General features: G+C 45.7%; 1 protein-coding gene across 3 annotated transcripts in view; it reads left to right on the top strand.

Annotated features, from left to right (window-relative positions):
* Positions 1–20,755, top strand: part of SLC22A23 (solute carrier family 22, member 23) — a 192,385-nt gene that overhangs the window by 36,869 nt on the left and 134,761 nt on the right. For all 3 annotated transcript variants that reach the window (XM_011962614.1, XM_011962615.1, XM_011962613.1), the window contains 2 exons: positions 3,601–3,704; positions 9,241–9,395. In XM_011962614.1, the coding sequence (XP_011818004.1) occupies positions 9,326–9,395 (70 nt within the window). In that variant the 5' untranslated portion in view covers positions 3,601–3,704; positions 9,241–9,325. The remainder of the gene's footprint in view (positions 1–3,600; positions 3,705–9,240; positions 9,396–20,755) is intronic.

Below are 20,755 nucleotides of genomic sequence, written 5' to 3'. Positions count from 1 at the left end.
TAGCTGGGACTACAGGCGCCCGCCACCTCGCCAGGCTAGTTTTTTGTATTTTTTAGTGGAGACGGGGTTTCACCCTGTTAGCCAGCATGATCTCGATCTCCTGACCTCGTGATCCGCCCGTCTCGGCCTCCCAAAGTGCTGGGATTACAGACTTGAGCCACCGCCCCCGGCCAACCCTTTGCTTTAAACATTGCTTACCCAACTGGTCAGTGAAATGACCAGCTGCCGTATCTTATCTAGATCACTGTGTTAGCCAGGATGGTTTCGATCTCCTGACCTCGTGATCCGCCCGTCTCAGCCTCCCAAAGTGCTGGGATTACAGACTTGAGCCACCGCCCCCGGCCTATAAATTGCTTTAAACATTGCTTACCCAACTGGTCAGTGAAATGACCAGCTGCCGTATCTTATCTAGAGCAATGTGAACAAATTTCAAGAGCCAGGTGACCTCAAAGCTTCCTCATACTTCTGAAATTCTTTAGGAGATTATACTGTGTCTGAACACATTTTCTTTTCTCGGTAAATTTTTGTCAATACCAGAAGTAGAAGTCAAACAAGGGTGTAGGCGCCATGGGTTCCCCCAGCCCCACCCTACCCTGCTAAACGGCGGTGGCTCCAGGATGGCAAGGGTGGCGTTGCAGGCGGATCCCCAAGCATGAGTAACCCTTATCATGATAAACTTACTGGGCCTGGGAATCCAGTTGGTTTACTTGTTGCTTCAGATATGCTGTCTATTCTTGTGCCTAGTTCAGGAGGGTTTAAGGCAGCAGGTGACTGCCTCGCCCTGGGTTTCCTGCTCCCCTCCCCAGGGGCAAGCCCACAGGCTGGGAACTGTGGAGCCAGCCATACTTTTCACCACGCTTCCTCTCCCTACCAGCCGTGTGAGTGGCCCAGTCTCCCTCCACTGTCTTCGTTTTCCACTGTGGCGCTGTTAATGGATAGGGCTGACCACTGAACATCTTATTAGCTAGCACCTTAATAGGGTCGTGGCTGCAGAGGCCAGGTCTGGTCATTGCTCAGGTGGCTGAACTCACAACAGTATTGGCAATTTCCTCCAGTCCCCTGAATGCTTTATTAAAATTTCTTCTGCCTCCTGGCCATCTCACAGAAGCATAATATACTCATTTGCATCCTTTAACCTCAAGTAAACTCATCAATGGGGAGTCTTGGTGGAGACATGAAAGCATTTCAAATGACTCCCTGCCATTGAGACAGCAGCTGGTACCCTTCTTCCTGGCAGCAACCTGGGGTCGGGACGTGTTCCTCTCCTGCTGAGACTGTGCCCAGCCGAGGCTCCCAAAGACATGATGCAACTGGGAGATGAGTGGTTATAGTGCTCTGAGCACCTCCCCTGCCAGAGTGTGTAAACCAAGCTGGAAACACAGTGTGCGGCCACTGTGATTTATGAAGCTGTCACTCACATTTTAAGGCAAAACCTGCATTCCTGAAGTTAGAAATAGTTGCGTGGTGAAAGGTTTTCATTATCAAAAATACATTTGTTCCTAGAAACAGCATACATATGTGGATGTTCTTTTTCCAGGCTTGCCTGCAAAAGCCCACTTAACTCATCACCTAGCTGTACAACCCTGCATTTGCAGGGCCGAGCAGCAGCAGCCAGTCTTTTGCGTGGTTCCCACAGCGTTTTCGCTTCTCCCTGCTCTTGGGAGTTGTTTGAACCCCAGCCCAAGACAGTGAAGCTCATTCATTGTCTTCAAAATGGCAGGGCAGTGTCGGCCGGTAGTTCTGAGTCGCGGGGCAGAATTGCTGAACCACACTGCTGTGCTTACCTGCGGGAGCTTTCATCCAGTGGGCGTGGGATGGGGCCCAAGAACTTGCCTTTCCTAACTAGTCCCCGGGTGGTGCTAATGCTGCTGGTCCCTGGAGTGCAGTTTGAGGACCACTGGAGCAATCATGGAAGGAAGTTAACCCTGTAAGGAGCTCGTGTGTCTGAATTCTTAATAAGAATCTGTGCAACCAGCAGTGCCCTGCTCCCCAAATTCATGAATAAACCCTGACAACAGCAAATTCCAAGCCGTCTTTTATTGACGAGGCCCTCTCGTGTGGTCTGTGCTTACATTCCCGTCTTCCCTTTCTTCCGGGGCCTGGCGTTGCAAATCACTCTGGAAGCAGATGGGATAGAAAAAGAAGTCACCCTCCTCAAGTCTCTGGAAAGCCATACCTGTGTCAGGGGCATCGGCGAGCCAGTGTGTGTCCCAAGGAGTCCAGGGCAGAAGTGGGGACATTGTGACAGACAGTGCTTTTCTACTTATCCCCGCCAGGCACCTTTCCTTGCATCCACTGACACAGAGTGTGGCTTTTCCTGAATTTTAGGGAAGCTAAGAACCACAGCTGTGGCCTCAGGGGCCTCGATAAGGCTCTGGAAGTTTGGAAACATGGGGCAGGGCCTGAGCTTACAGTGCTCTCTAAGGATCCTCTGTGCTGCAGTCTGGGGTGCATAGAGACAAGGGGCCAGGGAGACATCTAAGAAGACAGAACTAGAATCAGGGGTCAGCCCGCCGCCTTCCATGCACCCGCCCCCTCCAATCCTGCCTCTGCTCCCAGAACACCTCCCGCTCTGGTGTTCCCAAACGCATTGGCGTGCATTTCTTCAGCTGCTTCCCCGCACCACCCCACCCCCATCTCCACTGACCTGGAGTTGCGAGTCCAGAACCGGAAACTTTGTCCACTTCTTTGCAGCAGAAGCGGGGCATCTAGACCCCAGCTCTGCGTCTCCATGGCCTGGCCAGCGGAGACCCTGCTTATTTGCCCCTCTGGCCCAGATACAAGCTGCATGTGGATTTGAGTCCACACTTGGACACGCATCACTTAGAGGGAACAAACAGGGGTTTCTCTCCTGACTCTGCAAGTGGAGAAAAGAAAAATGAGAATATTTTTTGTATTTTTCTTATCAAACAGTACAATAGTCTGAATGTTGTATTTACTAATTGACCAGCTTTCTCGCCAAGTAGAGCAGATGGCTTTAGAGGGAAAATAGGAAAACGCAAGGGACATTTCCAAGGGCAAAATAGAATGTTTATATTTCATATTTACATTTAACTACATGTAATTATAGTTAAAGTTCATATTTCAACAGTCACTACTAATACTTGCCTTATTTTGAAGACTCCTCATAGTTTGGGGAATGTTTTGGGATGAAAAGTTACTTTTAACCTCCTCTTGTCATCACCATGCCCATACAGAAAGTTGTCAGGGTCTCCCAGCCCCCGGGCACTCGGAGCAGCTCTTCATGGTGAGGGACCACTGGGTCATCAGGGATGTCTGGTCTCCGTCGCTGCCCACCTCTGCCTCAGTTTACATTTCCCGTGTTGGTTGGGACAGAAGAACACATATCCCCGACTTCCTGCATCATTCTGTGTAGACTTAAATCTGTCCCAGACTAAAATGTTCCATTTCCTTTTGTGGGCAAGTTATATGTCTCATTGGATTTTCAAAAATGTGGAAGAGACTCTGAGTGGCGTATGTGGCATGGTACTGGCAACGGTGCCATGGTCCCTCGAGGGTTATTATATTGCCCTTGTAATTGAGTACGACGAGCTCTGTGTATGTTTCTCTCTGATTTATTTTCTATTTGCCCCTCTCTAGTGGGATCTTGTGTGTGATAATGCCTGGAAGGTCCATATCGCTAAGTTCTCCTTACTGGTTGGATTAATCTTTGGCTACCTAATAACTGGATGCATTGCTGACTGGTGAGTACCAACGTGCCCGCCGCACGAACCTTTGGAGGCCACAGCACGCCTTTGCTGGCTAAAGAAAAGTAGTCAGTGTTAGCTTACCGTGGCTGTCTTTTCCCAGTGCCAGAGCAGAAGACCAAAGCTGCCACATGGAGAATGCAGAGCTCAGAGAAATGGCCCATGCATGTAGCAGATCATTTGGAAGTGTGAATTTAAATTCAAAGCAATTCTCTAGCTTCTAGAATCTAGCAAAACCAGCCTGCAGCCCCATCTACCTCTAACCTTTGATGTGTAGTTGGAGCTTGAAGACTTATGTGCAGGGCTCCAGGGGGTGGATGCACTAAGGGGTGGATGCAGAAGATGCATTAAAAAATAGGGGATGGGGGAGCTAAAGACCCTTACCCCATGCAAGCTGAATGAGTCAGGCAGTGCTGATTAGCACCTCTGAATGTCATACAGATTTTAGAGAGGGACAGTCCTTGGCTTGGCCGGGAGATGCCTCTGTGGGGTCTGCGGGGAGCTGCACCTTGAGTGATAAAGACCATTTGGGTAACGCACATGGGCTCTGTGGGCAGGGAGGGTGGTGGCCAGAGGTGAGAACGCATATGCTTTGTGTGGGTAGGAGAGGAAGTCCGGGTTCCTGGAGCAAGGCAAGCAGTTCAGGATGAAGGGATGAGGTTGGTAGGACAGAGGTCTGCAGGTAAAGCTGGTAGCAGAGACAGTAATAATGATAACATTAGCAGCTGAAAGATTACCATGTAGCAGGCACTGTGCTAAGTAGTTCCATACATTAACATCTCCTTACAACACCCCTAGCAGGAGATGCTATTATTACCTGTGTTTTACAGTTGGAGAAGCACAGAAGTGTAAGTCAAATCTCCAAGTTCACGCAGCTTTAAGCTGGAGGGCCAGGACTTGAAACTCAGCCACGTGGCCTCAGAGCCTGCCCCTGCACCAGGGTACTGCAGCGCGTTTATTTAAGGCATTCTGTGGTCACAGGGGCAGCAGCGGTGATGTGTCTAAGCAGGGAGGCAATTGCACAATGTTGACAGGTTTTTCAAGTAGCAGGATTGCTCAGGAGAGAGGCGTAGTGTAACTGTCTCCCCAGCTTACATTCTTTTATCTTTTTATCTTTAAAGGATTCTTTTGTGTGTGTGTGTGCGTGTGAATTGGGACTTCTTGGCCTAGATGAAATAAGGGCCCAGAGTGATATGGAACAAATTCCATAGGTTCTGTGACCTCTGCACCTCAGTTAACTGAGAATGCTGGCCAAGGCAAGTGCCTGGGTGGACAGCAGCAGAGGGTCACATTACACATGTGGAAAATTTCTTCCAAAACCTAGCGTCTATTTGGGAGTTCCTTGAGCTGACATGTAATGTGATTTCCTGTGTGCTTGACATCTGCCTCATCATCATTTGCAAGTGCTTCTCATGGACACGTTCTCTGTGGACAGCAACAGAGAAGCAGTCAGTGACCTCTGGAGACCTTTCTTTGGTAGAGGCAACACAGGGTTTATTTTTTAAACCGAATACTTCAGTTCATAGGTTTCTAGTGTAAGGTATATTGGTCTAAAATATACCGTTTCCCAGAAATCTACACTGAAATAGGTTAGAAAAACATACTAATATAATCCATGTCACTGTCTTTCTAAAAAAATGCAGACTCGACTGGGGTTTTAGTGTCTTCATTCAATAAATGATTTAATAGAAAAGTAAAAATCGACTTTTATGGATGAACCAGTCTGTAATAGTTTACGTTGTTTCAAGGTTGTTTTCTTAACTTTCTTCTTGTACACACACACGTGTGCTGTGGCCTCCCTGATCACACACCAGGCCTGAGGACAAAAGAGGGTGGGTCTTGCTCTTAGAGTAACCAGAAGTCTGACATCGCAAACCATTTCTCTGCAATTGCTTTTCTGAGGGTCCTCCTCAGATGGGCAAGATTGAGGGCGTGCCCTGGGAATCAGGGGCAGGCTGCCTGAGTGGTAGTTTTTGAACACTTTGAGTGAGCTTCCCTTTCAGTTTGAAAGCTTGGTATTTTCCAACCCCGTTTTCTGGCATTTTACTCCCTGCCTGAGCCTTGCTTAAAAGGAAATAAACCCATTTAAAGGGAACTCCAGACCTCTCGGCTGTGGGCCCTGTTTCATGGCTGCAGGGGAAGTGGATCAAGTCATACAATACGCTTCCTGGGGCTGCAGTCAGCATTTAGTAACATTTAAGTAATACACTTCTTTATTTAAAAAGTTACTGTTTCTGACACCAAGTTTTGTCTGGGGATGTTCACTGGGTATTGGTATAGAATCTGCTAGCTCAGGTGGGTAGGAAGGCCCATGGCCAGTGGCCCCAGGGATGTGCTCCCTTCTTTGCTGTGTTTGTCACTGCAGCAGCCCTCTGCCTCCTTCCCCAGCCCGCCCTGGGATGCTGGCCAGCATGAGCTTCCCCAGAGGACCCCTTGCCTGCCAGCTCCTGGCCGAGTGTGGCCAGTGGGGAGCACCAGCTGTAGATCCTCAGGGGAGAGGAGAGTGAGGTCAGGCACTTTTATGCCCAGCTTGCTCTCTGCCAGGCTGGAGGGGCCAGCCACCTCCTGTCCATGACCTCCACACAGCACCTCTTTCTCTCTGGGGCCAGGACCATCCTTCCCCTACTCCCGGCTGCCGAGGGCCGCAAGGTCCAACACCATCTCTTGTGGGTTCCCTCTCAGCTTGTTCACTCTTCTGTAAATAATCCCTTTATTAAAATCTCCTCCAGTCACTTCATTTGAGTGGGACCTCTGTTCCCTGTTGAGACCCTGTGTCAGTTCTCTATGGCTACTGTTACAAATCACTACATGCTTGGCGGCTTCCACAACCCAAATGAATGATCTTACAGTTCTGCAGTTCACAAGTCCAACAAAGGTCTGACTGGTCTAAAGTCAGGGTGTCAGCAGGGCCGCTTTCCTTTTTACAGGATCTAGGAGACCATCTGCTTCCCTGCTTTTTCTAGCTTCTAAGGGCCACTTGCATTCCATGGCTCATGGCCCCATCCTCCATCTTCAGAGCCAGCAATGTCAAGTCAAGTCCTTCTCACACCATTACCTCTCTGGTTCCCTGGAGCCAGGGGAGGTCTTCCTTGTCATTAGATTGGACCTACCTGGAAAGTCACCTCATCTCAGGGTCCTTAAGTTTAATCTCATCTTCAGAATTCCTTTTGCCATGAAAGGTAAAATACTCACAGGTTCTGAGGATTAGGACATGGACAGATTTGGGGACCATTGTTCTGCCCACCACAGATCCTAAGTGACAAAGTCCTCTGCATTACAGACAAGGACTGTGGCTTTATCAGTCTTCTCTGAGAGGGTTCTGTCCTGGGAGCCAGTTTCTAGGAAAACTGTCCATACTTGTAACTAACATGTGTTGAATGCTTGCTGAGGCATTTGTTCATATCCACTCCTGTCGACAACATTATGAAGTAGACATTAATTGGCCCTTACCAAAGGGAACTCCAGGCTCATTTGAACAAGCCCGGCCTTACTCCAGATCACATAGTTCAGAAGTACTGATCCTGGATTCAGAACCAGCACGCCCTGGCTTCAAAGACCGTGTTTGCCCTGTAGACCTTGATAAGTTTTACTTGTTGATTTTAGCAACCATTTTTTGGGAGGCAGGGACTTAGAATGGTTGCTACACGCTTAAAAAAATCAAACATCTTTTCTAAAATATCAGAACAGAGCAAACATTGTTTGGTAGGCACCAGGGATATAGAAATGCAGGAAGGAATAAGCACTAAAACATTTCATTTTGTATTTTGTGCCAGGCATTGCATCTGTGCACATCAACCCCCCAGTGAAGGATCTCAACACTCCACAACGTGGGATGCTTATCCCCATTTCGTAGACCAGGGAAGTCAAGCGTAATGCAAGATGTTAGAGTTAGTTCATTTTTCTTCATTTTAGGAGAATGACTAAAGCTGTATTTTAAGTTTATTTTTGTAAATGAGTTAGATTTGGATGAAATCAGTTCACAGTCTTTCCTGGTAAGGGCTTCGTGACCCCAGCACTGGACAAAGGAAAGTAATGGCTAAAATCTCTAGGTGAGATTATTAACTTACGTTGAGCTCCTAGCCTTGGCCTTGTTTCAGTAAACCAAAGTGACCGATGGGAATGGTTAGAACTAAAAGTTCTGAGTGTAATTTCATCCTGTTGTTCCTTTCCCTGTATTTTCTTAAAATTACATCTATCTCTGTAGGGTAAGGCCATGCCTTACCTTTTTTTTTTTTTTTTTTTTAACAGTTTTATTGACATATAATTTGCATCCCATAAAACCCACCCATTTTAAGTGCACAACTGAATGAGTTTTAGTATATTTGCAGAGTTGTACAGCCATCACCACACTCTGAATGTAACACATTCCCATCCCCTCCAAGGATGATAGAAACATCACCCCCTAGTCCTGGACAACCACAAATCTACTTTCTGTTTCTGTATATTTGTCTTTTCTGGACATTTTACTTGCATGTAGATGCCTTGTAATAAACACATCTAGGACAGTTCGAACCCCTCAGCTACCCTTTGTGGTATTGGGGACATTAGGGCTGGATTTTTCCCCCTTTTCTCTCCTGGCAAATAGCATCCACTCTGCCTCCATTTCTCTGAGTTATCCTTTAGACCAAGCCAATCGTGTTTGATGGAGAGTTATTGTTGCCACTTTATTTCTAATCGGTTAATGAAGGAAAGATGGAAAGTTAGCATGGGGCCACAGGAACTGGTGACTTTCCCATTCTTGTGGACCACCCTCTGCTGTCCTCCCAGGCACTCTGGAAGCACATCGCCCCCTAGTGGTCACTGATCTGAAACTGGCCAGCTCCAGGACCCACGAATTGAGGGTATCTGTGGCCCTTTCCAGAGAACCATCACAGCCTGGACTCCCTGCCCCTCAGTCCAGCCAAGGGACTGCACTGTCAGCTCACTATCAGGTCACTGGGCATTTAAAGTTCACGCTATCTTACCTTAGCGTGTGATCCCTTAAAAATTACTTCTCGTCTTGTAGCTGAAACAAATTGGCAGATGGCTTGGCCGTGGCTCAGATAGGCTGTGTGTAGGATCAGGTATCTGACTTAGTTAACAACCTGGGGTGAGGAAACAAAGCCGCTTTGCTTGGTGACCATGTTGACTTTTGATCCAATCCCAAAGGTCAACGATTTCTCAAGACTTTTTATGCGGGGTGTATCAAGGTTCCTGTTTAGAAAGTTATTAATTTTGTTCCTCTTGCCTTGAATTATATCACTATACACTCGGAAATAGACTCAGCAACAGGAATTGGGCTCAAGTGTAAATTCTCTTACTCTGTAGTTGGTTGATCCCTGCTCCCTTAGCTCGAGAATTAGGGAGTTGGGCTAAATCTCCCTTTCTACCCCTAGTAGTCTAGGATCTAGTGAAGTGGGTATAGATGGCACAGGACTTTTTGCCCAGTACTCATTCAGCATATATTGAGTACCTGCTGGACACTGGGTTTCAGCATCTAGCATCACTGTCTTGTTTCACAATGATTCCTAACTTTTTCCCTCTCCATATGCAGGGTCGGCCGGCGGCCTGTGCTGCTGTTTTCCATCATCTTCATTCTGATCTTTGGACTGACTGTGGCACTGTCAGTGAATGTGACAATGTTCAGCACACTCAGGTTCTTTGAAGGATTTTGCCTGGCTGGAATAATTCTCACCTTGTATGCATTACGTAAGTAGGAGCCTTCACAACTAGTCTTGAAAGAATTTAGCAAAAGTATGATTGCCTGGGAGGTTCTGGGGAAGATACTATGCATGCTGCTCGTTTGGGATGGCAGTTTTGTGGAAACACAAACACTAAAGGCCTCCAGTGTTGTGAAAGAGGCTTTTCAGGTGATGCCGTGAAACGTTTCACTCAGACCTGATCTCCAGCTCGGGCTCAGTGCACATCAAAGGACACGGGAGGTTGCGTCATTGCTTGGAGAAGTGGCGATGAGTTCTTTCCTGATATGGAGAGGCTTTGGCTTTTCTCCAGGATTTTCTGCATTGATATTCTATATGCTTCTATCTGGTGCATAATTGGGTAGCCGTACAGAATCCAAATTTTCCACATTCTCATGTCCACAGATGTGACCTTAAGTGGTCTGGAACTGAAACCTAAGCATTGGCACTGGAAAAGTAAATGGCAAAATTTGGTAGTTTTGGTCTTTTTAGGAGGATGAGACATTTCTTTCATTGATCTGTCTTGTTTGTTGGCTGTATTAACTCTGCTGAATATAGTCAGGTTTCACTTATTTGTAGGTGGTGTTTGCTAGAACACAACCACAAACCCATAAGGAGAAGAAGAGTTTTAGGCATGGATATTTTACTTAGTTGCTGGCTTTATACTTTTAGTCACTTTGTGGAAAGATCTGTTGGGAATACTGTAAGATTTACCCTATATTTTGTCTTTTTCTTTGACAACATGCATAAGAGTCAGATATAGATTAAGTAGCAATTTCTAGTATGATAAAATAAGAATAATTCTAATTCTTTTAAATTTGCATTTTAAATACTTCTTTTAGATAGCTAAAATTTTTGTTCCACTAGAAATATAATCAATTCAGAACATAGTTTTATTGTCACAGGAAGGAGCAGACACAGAAAAAGGCTACCGGTATATTCTTCTAGATTCATAGTTGGCTGTTTTGTCATCAACGTTTAACTGAATTGTAGTTTCTTAAAAATCACCTTTTCCAGTTTACTTGCATTTATCTTCGAGCTCTTGTTTCGGGAAGTTCTTTAGGAAGATATGAATGACAAGATGAGTGGGCCTGGGTGATGGTGGCTGGGGACTTTGTTTCTTTGAATAAATAATGTGAGTATTGGGCTTGAATCTCCCCAGGCAAAATGCCTGTGCCATTGTCTATGGCCCTCACCCCTGTCAGTCTGTGCAGAGGAACAGGTCTAAGCACTTTTCTGCAGAAGCCTCCTGGTCCTGCCCTCAGGCAGTGCCTTGGCCCACATGTGTGCAGGTGCGCTGGGAGTGTTGCTCCAGGCAGCCGTCCTTGCCAGGCTTCCATTCTCACAGGGGGAGGCAATCCAGACCTCTCACATGGATGACCATCAAAGGGGACAGCTCTGCGCTGGGACAAAACAGAATAGCTGTGCTTCAGGAGCTCTGCAGAGAGGATAACCTCAGTCTTGCCACCCCCAGGCAAGAGAGTATTCATGGGAAATTGCCTTACCGCAAATATGGTGTATTGGTTTTATCTTGCATGCCAACTACTAATGACTGGCTGAAGCTGCCAGAGAACAGGGAGAAGACTTCTGAGATGACTTCGGGGCTCAGCAGAAGAGAATACCTTGATCCATTAGCCATGTCTGCTAGTGGCAAGGAAGGAGGGTAGGGAAGGGCTACCTGTGTAACTGGCATTTGCCATCTGGAGAGACTATCCGTGAATGAAGCCAGACCAGGTTTCCACCTCACATATTCATAGAATTGTTTTACTGACTTGCACTGTGACATCATGCCATTGACCTCTGAAGCCAATTGCTATGTTTACTACAAAATATTATGTTGAAGATGTGTTTTCACTAGATTACATAGTGAGCTCTTTATAGCAGAAAGTTCTCTTCCACTTCAGAACCATACAAAGAATGTACTTACCCTAGGAGATTGCTTTGCTCCAGTCTCCTAGGCACAGAATCATATAACCCAGGGGTTAGCAAACTTTTTCCATGTGGGAAATTTTTCAGGCTTTGCAGGCCATATGGTCTCTGTCACAGCTACTCAACTCTGCCATCGTAGCCTGAAAGCAGCCATAAAGAATATGTAAATGAGCAGGTGTGGCTGTGTTCTAATAAAACTTTATTTATAGAAACAGATGGTGGGCCAAATTTGGCCAGTGGGCCATAATTTTTCAACCACTGATGTACATATTTGTGTGCGGGCCTGATAACGCAGGCTTTAAATTCTGGCCTCTCTCCTAGTTTCATCTTAACTTCCCTACTTTAATTTCTGCTTTGTCCCATTTTTTTCTTTCTCCATAATTTGTGTTATTTTGTGTGTACCTTGTTAGTATAAGCAGCCTTAGGTTTTTTCCTGCAGTAAAGCAGGGCATAAATAAATGGTCATGTTTTCTTGGATTGGGACCACAAATTAAATAAACATCATGACAAATGCCATTCCAGTGAAAATGTCCCAAGTATCAACAAGTGATTGACCCACTGTTAGACCTAATAAAGTATGTGGGGTTACACAACTAAACAAAACTAAACCAAAGGGCTGTGAATGATGACTTGGAGTTTATTGAGATAATATTTCAACAATGATAATTTGGGAGAATTGGTTAAGAGATGGCAAAAGAGCAAAGCTTCAGAGAGAATAATCAGAAGGAAATAAAGGGAGAATTTAAAAAGGAAATAGTCATAAAGGGCAGGTGGGATTGTGGTAGGATATGGTTGGGATGACTCATGTCTCTGCACATGTGGCAGTCTTGGGAGAAGGCAGAGGCTGGTGGCAAGAAGTTAAGACAGGAACTCCCAGTCAATAAAGCTGAGTCAATAAAGCAGAGTCACTGAATATCCAAATTAATGTACTTGCTAGCATTTTATACACAGTAGTATTTATGCCTAGGTAATGCTTGGTAATTTGTTTTGCTTGAAGAAAGTTATTGATAAGCCTGGTCACAGGGTTGAAGTACTTCTTGACTCTAAAGGGAAGTTTAAAACTTTGATTTTTAAAGTTTTAAATAAAGCATTGATTATTTGGAAGTTACATTTGTAATGGCCCCAACTTCTTTTCGTCCTCCAACCATAAGCTTTTTATCTCACTTAATGCATCTGCTGGAAAGGCCTGTGCTTTCTCAGAACAGAACTGGATAGCATTCTTTTTTTGGTCTTGCAGGTACTTGGCAATGTAAGTAGGGAAAGTAATGATTTTTGCAGTTTTAGGTTCTTGTGTGGCTTGCCGTAAGGGTAGACTCTTCATTTGAGAAACGCTGCTGACTTGTGGAAGTTTTCTGCTTTATTCGCAAGGCTGCTGAAGGTTTTTCTAAAGTACATTCCAGTTAAATACTCTACACTTTACATTTGCTTCCCTTAAGTCACCAAAGGGAGATGTGGTTGTGTAATTAGTACATAAAATAGAGATTACTGGCATCTTCCTAAGGAGTATTTGCATGGAAGCAGAGTGCACGTTGGCAAGAGCAAGAGAGAACAAGCCAAGCTCAGTGGATTTCCCAGGCACAGTAGTGGCCTTTAAGATGTTTGTGAGACACTGAACTCATTTCTAAATACATTTGGGCTGGATCAGTGGCCTCTGGACACACACACACACCCACACACACCCACACAGAGGCAGTCAAAAAACGGACTTAGCAAGGCAAAGGGCATGGACCGAGAAAAGAAACAAGAGATCACATTTTCCTATTTGTTTATGAAAATACAGTCTTATTTTCAGCCTAAAGAAATGGGCACTTCTCAGCACAGGCGGACGCGATTTGTTGTGGTATGCGTCCTTTTCCTAACCAGGATCCATAATATCACAGACAAGGTAATATAGCACTGTGAAGAATGTGCTTTCTTCAAATGGAGCCATGAGAGATGATGGTTTTTTTAAGTTGATTTGATGTTGGATGTAGTAAGTCCTGTGAGAGAGAATTTTTTTTAATAAAAAATACTGTTTTAAAATGTCTCTTCTAACTTGATCTCTGCCTTTTCCCTCTCCACTTCTAACTGCCTCCCCCGACTACACTTTCCCAGTTTGAAATCATGAGCAATAACTTTTGCTGAGAGACCAAACCTTAGTTACTGTGGGCAAATGAAAGGTTTTTTTTTTTCCCCCTAACAATGAGCGATTTTCTTGAAAAAGTCTCTCAAAGATGTTCTTATTATAATAACCCTCCTTAAACCTAGACAGCCTAAATAATTGGATAAATGTTACACAAGATCAAGGAGCAACCAGAAATTTCACAGCGACTCAGTTACTGATTACTTTGCAAAAGTAGAAACCAAGTCTTGACTTAACTGGTAATAGACTCAGAGTTTGAGTTTGCTCTGGGTGGGTTGCTGGTCCCTTTTTCACGTGACGCTAATGGTTTTAGGCACTTACAGAAGTGATTGAGTAATTTCTAATGTGCTGGTGTTGGATGGCTTTTTCTTTCTCACTATCCCATGTATTTTTATGCTTTGATATTTCCCTGAACTAATATTGCTTGCAACATATTTCAGTCAACAGGATCGTTAAGCGTCAGCACTATGCTATATATGTTTAAAAAAAAAAAAAGGACTGAACCACATGGCTCCATGGAGTGGGTTGTCGAAGTGTGGAATGAAGAGAATGGAGATTGCCGATGTCAACTAGAAATGGCTTCAGCTACTTTGTGGGCTTCTGGGGAGCAAATATTTGCTCTGAGTTTGGTTGAAGGGAAAGTTTCACATGAATATGTGCTCAGTCATCTCTTTCTCTCTACCCGGTTTCCCCATCTTCAGATACCTGGGCCTTCCCAGTAGCAGCAAGTTCTCAGGGCAAAAAGACCTTCTCCCGGTAGGACCAACTCCATTCACAAGGGCTTTTTCCACCAAGGAAATGAGTCAGAGTTTAGCGAAGGCCTTTGACGAACTTTTTTTTTTTTTTTGAGACGGAGTCTCGCTCTGTCGCCCGGAGCTGGAATGCAGTGGCCGGATCTCAGCTCCCTGCAAGCTCCGCCTCCCGGGTTCACGCCATTCTCCTGCCTCAGCCTCCGGAGTAGCTGGGACTACAGGCGCCCGCCACCTCGCCTGGCTAGTTTTTTGTATTTTTGGTAGAGACGGAGTTTCACTATGTTAGCCAGGATGGTCTCAATCTCCTGACCTCATGATCCGCCTGCCTTGGCCTCCCAGAGTGCTGGGATTACAGGCATGAGCCAGCGTACCCGGCTAACAAATCTTTTTTTTTTTTTTTTTTTTTTTTTTAATCTTCAAAGGAATTTTGGTTTTACTGAGGTTCCGTTGGGCACAACCAGGAAATCGGAGCAGATTGAGTTCTTTCCATTGGTCATTTTCTTCACTGGAAACATGGTACTAACCCTGTAGGCAAACTGCGAAAAGCAAAGGAATAAATTTCTAAGCAAAAAGTAACGGCATTTGCTCTGTACCCTACAGTCTGCCCTGTCCCACCTCTCAGAACCTCTGAGCAGTCAGAACCTCTGGCCTCACTGCAGGGTAAGTAAGAATAGAAGTGTCTGGTGAGGCAGCTCCAGCCCTGGGAAGGCGAGGATGCTGCAGTGGCCAGTTAGGCAGGGCCACTGGTCATGGGTCTGAGCCTGGAGGGGTGAGCCATCCAGCAGGGAGCCACAACTTGCCACTGAAGACTGATTTTTCTCAAAGTTGTGCCAGTCCTTCAAATGAAAATGTGCTCAGGCCTTTCTCTCTATCTCTACCTATATGTTAGCCAAAACCTGGACTTTTCTTTCTATAGACATTTCTCTGGAATAAATGCAAATGCCTCTAGGGCATGTAAGGATATGTCATCTCACCTGCATATTAAAAATGGAAATATGAGGACAGAGAAAGAATAAGCGGCCAGTGGCATCACTGAGACCCATCTGCCTAGTCTTCTGTCCAGAAGTCTGTGCAAGAAAACATGTAACTGTTGCCTAAATGTACCGATAAGCTTTCCAGTGCACATATCTTTTGGTGTTTTGAATTTGGTAAAGGCAGATCTACGTCCAAATCAGAGGAAAATAGTAGCAAATATTCAGAGATACCTGGGCATTTTAAAATTAGAGTATTTGGATGCTTTTCCCTACAGGGGAGGTTGTTCTTAAACCGTGCATCAAAACCTTACGGACCAGGTTTTTTCCAGACTGGAATGTTAGTAGTGTGTCTGTGCTTCATTTGAAACAAAGCTGTTCAGTACTCTAAAAGAGGAACTGAAAAGATCTGGAAATCAGGAGATCTGAGCTGGACTGCAGACTCCACAGTTGACTGACAGTGACCATGACAGATTGTGAGATCTCTCTGAGCTTGTGTCTCCATCTCTATAAAGTAAGGGGATGAGATTTTAAACCATGTTTTGTGTAGCTGTGCCATCCCTTCCTGGAATAACTCATGGAGAAAACGAATGGAAAACAAAACACATGGAAAACTATTGAGCTCCAATGTAACTTCCAGTTTTAGAATTCTATGACTTTTGAATTCTTAGCTTAGCCTTTAGGCTTCCTCAATGTTGAAGATTTCTTGGGGTGGAAGCGGGGGCAGTGAAACCCGGGGTCCTTCCTCTTACCACCCCCCACCTAGATGTGCCGGTCTCAAGTTCACACTAGTAACTAGAGTTGTTGGACTTCCATCCTTCCTCACTGTGTGGCTGCTGCACCAGTGCAACTCTACAAAGGTGAGCTGGGAAGAGACGTTGTGATAGGGTAAGAGTAATGGTTAACAGCTTCCCTTTCCCCAGGGTTCCAGACCCTGCCCCCATGTCAACGACCTTGCCCTTGCTGGCCCCTGCTGGGAAATCCTTTCCTGCTTGCTCCATTTGCCTCTCTTACCACATGTTTGCTAGCTGGAATCCTGTTACACTCCCTGGGAGTTTTTTTTTTTTTTTTTTTTTCCACACCTGGACAGACAGGATGGGACCTGAAGCTAAAAGCTGAGTCGACCAGAAAAGAGTGTTCAGGAATGTAAGAGAGCAATATTGGGCTGAGTTTGTTTTGTTTTGTGTTCTTAAAAGCAAATTAAAAGAGGAAATAAATCAGTCACCTTGAAAACAAGTAAAAAAAAAAATAACAAAAACAAAAAACAAAAAACATTAGGCTTCTTGAAAACATCCAAATGTATCTGGTGGGAAGCAAACATGACTGGTTTGCCAAGACTTGCTGTTAGTGAAAAGACAGACTCTTGGCTGAGAGCACAGAGAGAAATACAACTCAAATGGTGCAGAGCCATGAAAGTTTGTTGTCAATAACTGTTTCTCAAATCAGTGCATCCTGCCAGATAAGCTCTGCTACAAAGAGTTTTAGTTTTTCATGACCTGCTTGGAAGCACAATTTTCTCCTTTGCTCATTTGCTCCATGAACATGTGAGGACCTGTCGGGTGCCAGGGGATGGACAGTTAGTTCCTTGATTACGTACTAAACCCTCGCCATTGTTGAGTGTTGAGGACATAGAGGCTCACTCAGAGTTTAGTGAGTGAAGAGGCAGGGACACACCCTGCTGGGACGGTGGGCACCAGAGGAGACTCCTGAGCTGTGAGTTCTTCGCGGTCAGGGAGAATAGGTGCTTGCTATCTTCAGTGGGTACTTAGATCCTGGAAGAGCCTAGTGCACTCTGGGTAGTGCGGGGGATTGAGGTTGGCTGGAGCCTAGTGCACTCTGGGTGATGTGGGTGATTGGGGTGGGCTGGAGCCTAGTGCACTCTGGGTAGTGTGGATGATTGGGTTGGGCTGGAGCCTAGTGCACTCTGTGTAGTATGGATGATTGGGGTTGGCTGGGGCCTAGTGCACTCTGGGTAGTGTGGGTGATTGGGGCTTACCCGGGGCCTAGTACACTCTGGGTAGTGTGGGTGATTGGGGCTTAGCTGGAGCCTAGTGCACTCTGGGTAGTGTGGGTGATTGGGGTTGGCTGGGGCCTAGTGCACTCTGGGTAGTGTGGGTGATTGGGGTTGGCTGGGGCCCAGTGCACTCTGGGTAGTGTGGGTGATTGGGGTTGGCTGGGGCCTAGTGCACTCTGAGTAGTGTGGGTGATTGGGGTTGGCTGGGGCCTAGTGCACTCTGGGTAGTGTGGTTAATTGGGGTTGGCTAGAATCTAAACTATGAGTAACAAAGCCAAGGAAGAAGGATGGAACAACACACACAGACCTGTCCTCCATGACATTAAGGCAGTGGCAGGCCACTGAAGGATCTCAATTGAGAAAGAGAAGCCTTTAGATGAATGTTTTGGAGGAATGTCTCAGGCTGCAGTGTGAGCAGGCTAAAGAGGAAAAGAAGGCCAAGCTAGCAGCTGGGAGGCTGCTGTGATAGGGAGGCAAGGAAGAAGAGCCTGAATGAGGGTTGTGGCCATGGGGCAGGAAAGACTCTGAGGAGGCAGAATCGCAGCCTCAATGACTGAAGAATGGGGAGAAGGGTGAAGGAGTACCAGGGGACTTGCCTGGATACCTGGAGAGAGGGGATTTTTTTCTGAATGGTGAGACAAGGGATTCGGCCCAAGCAGTCTATTCTGATTCTAAATCCTATAGAGTTTGAAGCTACTGACCACTCACTTCCTCCCATGAGTCTGCCAGGGGAACATGATGACTTCTGTTTCAGATCTGGTAAGCTGGTGGAGCCTTAGGGCATCTGAGAGGATTGATTTGCCAGGAGATTTGTTATTCAGAAGTTCAGGAGCAAGGCCCCTGTGTCCTCAGGATGAAGGTAGCAACTAAAGGCTACCAGAGCTGAGCTCACCCAAGGGCTCTGTAGCTGAGCAACAAATGGGTGGAGCAGAAGAACTGGTGGAGGGAGACAGGGAGGAACCGGCCCTGTGGTCAGTGGAAAGACAGATCAGGCCGGTTACCAGGGAGCCAAGGAAGGGGCTGACAGCAGAGTCAAGTGATGTGGGACATTGAAAAATGTCCTTTGGGCATAGCAAAGATTGCCCAGTAGGTCAGAGGTAAGTGTGGCAAAGCAACTTTAATTCCATGTAGTGATTAATGTAATGTGAATTATTTCAAGTATAGGTTTTAATTTGTGTATGCCCCAGAGAAGCACTATCTTGTCCTATGCCAAGTATTTTAGAAAGTTACTTTTTTTTTTTTTTTTTTTTTTTACTGTGGTAAAATATACATTATATATAGTTTACCATTTCACCTTTTTTTTTTTTTTTTTTTCTTTTTTGAGATGGAATCTCACTCTGTCACCCAGGCTGGAGTGCAGTGGCACAGTCTCGGTGCACTACAACCTCCATCTCCCAGGTTCAAGCGATTCTCCTGCCTCAGCCTCCCAAGTGACTGGGACTACAGGCGCTGCCACGCCCAGCTAATTTTTGTATTTTTAGTAGAGACGGGATTTTGCCATGTTGGCCAGGCTGGTCTCAAATTCCTGATCTCAAGTGATCCATCCATGTCAGCCTCCCAAAGTGCTGGGATTACAGGCATGAGCCACCATGCCTGGCCCATTTCAGCCATTTTTAAGTGTGCACAATTTAGTGATATATTTCCATTGTTGTGCAAGAAACTGCTTTTTTTAGAGTGGTAGATGTTCATTATTATTGAGAGAAAAAAACTGAATGGGAAGACAAGTCAGTAATGGCTGTTTTTGCTTAAAGTCACCTGAAACGTGATATTCCCATGTCTCAATAACTGGATATTCAGTTATATTTAATACAGTTGAGTCGAGTTAGAGATGCAGTTTTGTTCTGATGTCCCAGTGTCCATACTGAAAGGCAGTGTGTGAAGACTTGCCATATCCCCACCCTCTTTCTCATCAACACACACCCAAGTGCACACACGTGTGTGTGATCATGCGGAAACAGTTGAGAAGATGCTTGGGTGGAATCCAGGCTTGGATCGGAAGCCAAGCCCCCCACTTGCCAGTTGTGACCTTAAACAAGGTAGCTGACTACTCAAAGTCAGGTTCCTCACCTAAGAAAGATTGGACAGGTGACTGACAGGATGACCGTGATTGTCATCTGTAAAACCACGAAGTTCTAGGGAAATGTTGGTGGACATTTGCATGTTTGTGACATGATGGCCACCATCCTACTGCAGTCGCCAGTGGTGCACTGAGAAAATCAGTCCTGTCCTCTTCCACAAGGCCCACTCATGTGAGGGAATCTCCAGGCTCACAGCAAGCTTGGGAACTTTGGACTGTGGCTGTCTAGTAGCTTAGGGCTGAATAGCAGAACAACTGGTGGGTGGGGGCAAGAATCTGCTTCGTAATTGTTTTTCCAGTGGCCAGCTTAATAAATTACCTCTTTTATAGCATCCACTTAGAGCTTTTAAAATTCATTTTAAAATGCAATCATAGGCCGAGCCCAGTGGCTCACGCCTGTGATCCCAGCACTTTGGCAGGCCAAGGCGGGTGGATCACTTGAGGTCAGGAGTTTGAGACCAGCCTGACCAACGTGGTGAAACCCCGCCCCTACTAAATAGAAAAATTAGCCAGGCATGGTGGCGCATGCTTGTAATCCCAGCTACTTGGGAGGCTGAGGCAGGAGAATCGCTTGAACCTGAGAGGCAGAGGTTGCAGTGAGCTGAGATTGTGCCATTGCACTCCAGCCTGGGCAACAAGAGCAAAACTCCGCCTCAAAAAGCTACATGCAATCATATATTGCATTTTGAAAGTCTTAACAATTTCAAGGGCAGGAGAGGACAATAAACTCAAGAAAAAATTTTCCTGGACAGATCCTCCCTAGGGCTCTTCTGTCCAACTCCCTGAGTATCCGTCACTCACAGAATGCTTCATTAATTGGTAAGAAAACCCACTGAAGAAATAGAATAGTGCTACTCATTTTCAAGATTTATCTTATCTGTATGCAACCGCTCCCTTTCCCTTCCTTGTATTAATCCCTAAAAACGCCTGCAAACATTTTGTTCATATTGTTAAATATTAACTCAGGACATTGCTCATTATCTGTAACACAGCTGTAGGCTTGGCCCTGTTGTTTGCCATGTTCTGCCATAAGGTTTCACTGCCTTCCTTCTGGGGGGCGGATGGCAGTTCCTGTTTGCGACGTGGCTGTGTGAGAATGTGTGTTCTCAGGATGGACATGAATGGCTGCTTGAGGAAGGGCCTTGACTTTGAGTAACACATGGTTCATTTTTTTATTTTATTTTCAAATGGCTCTTCTGGGGGAAAAACAGTTCAGGAACCACATTCCACTTGCTGGCCCAAAATCCATGTAAGACTTAGCAAGTGTTTGGGGTGAAATGACCAGCAGTGCCTTGTTTTACACATTTTATGATGTGAGTTTGTGGTCCCCTCTGAAGAGGCGTCCCCTCTGCATGGTGAACAACCTCCGAAGTCCAGCAGCCAGGCCTGTAGGAACCCAGCTCGCACTGGCCCAGACTCTGGAAGCAGGGCCTTGCTGGTGATTCTCTAAATGGTGAAGTCAGACTCAGGGGTCTTCTGAGTGTTTTTTGGGGTTTTTTGGTTTT

The sequence above is a fragment of the Colobus angolensis genome, unplaced genomic scaffold (genome assembly GCF_000951035.1).
Source record: "Colobus angolensis palliatus isolate OR3802 unplaced genomic scaffold, Cang.pa_1.0 Scaffold6, whole genome shotgun sequence".
NCBI classification, from domain to species: Eukaryota; Metazoa; Chordata; class Mammalia; order Primates; family Cercopithecidae; genus Colobus; species Colobus angolensis.
This window is presented reverse-complemented; position numbering and strand designations above follow the sequence as displayed.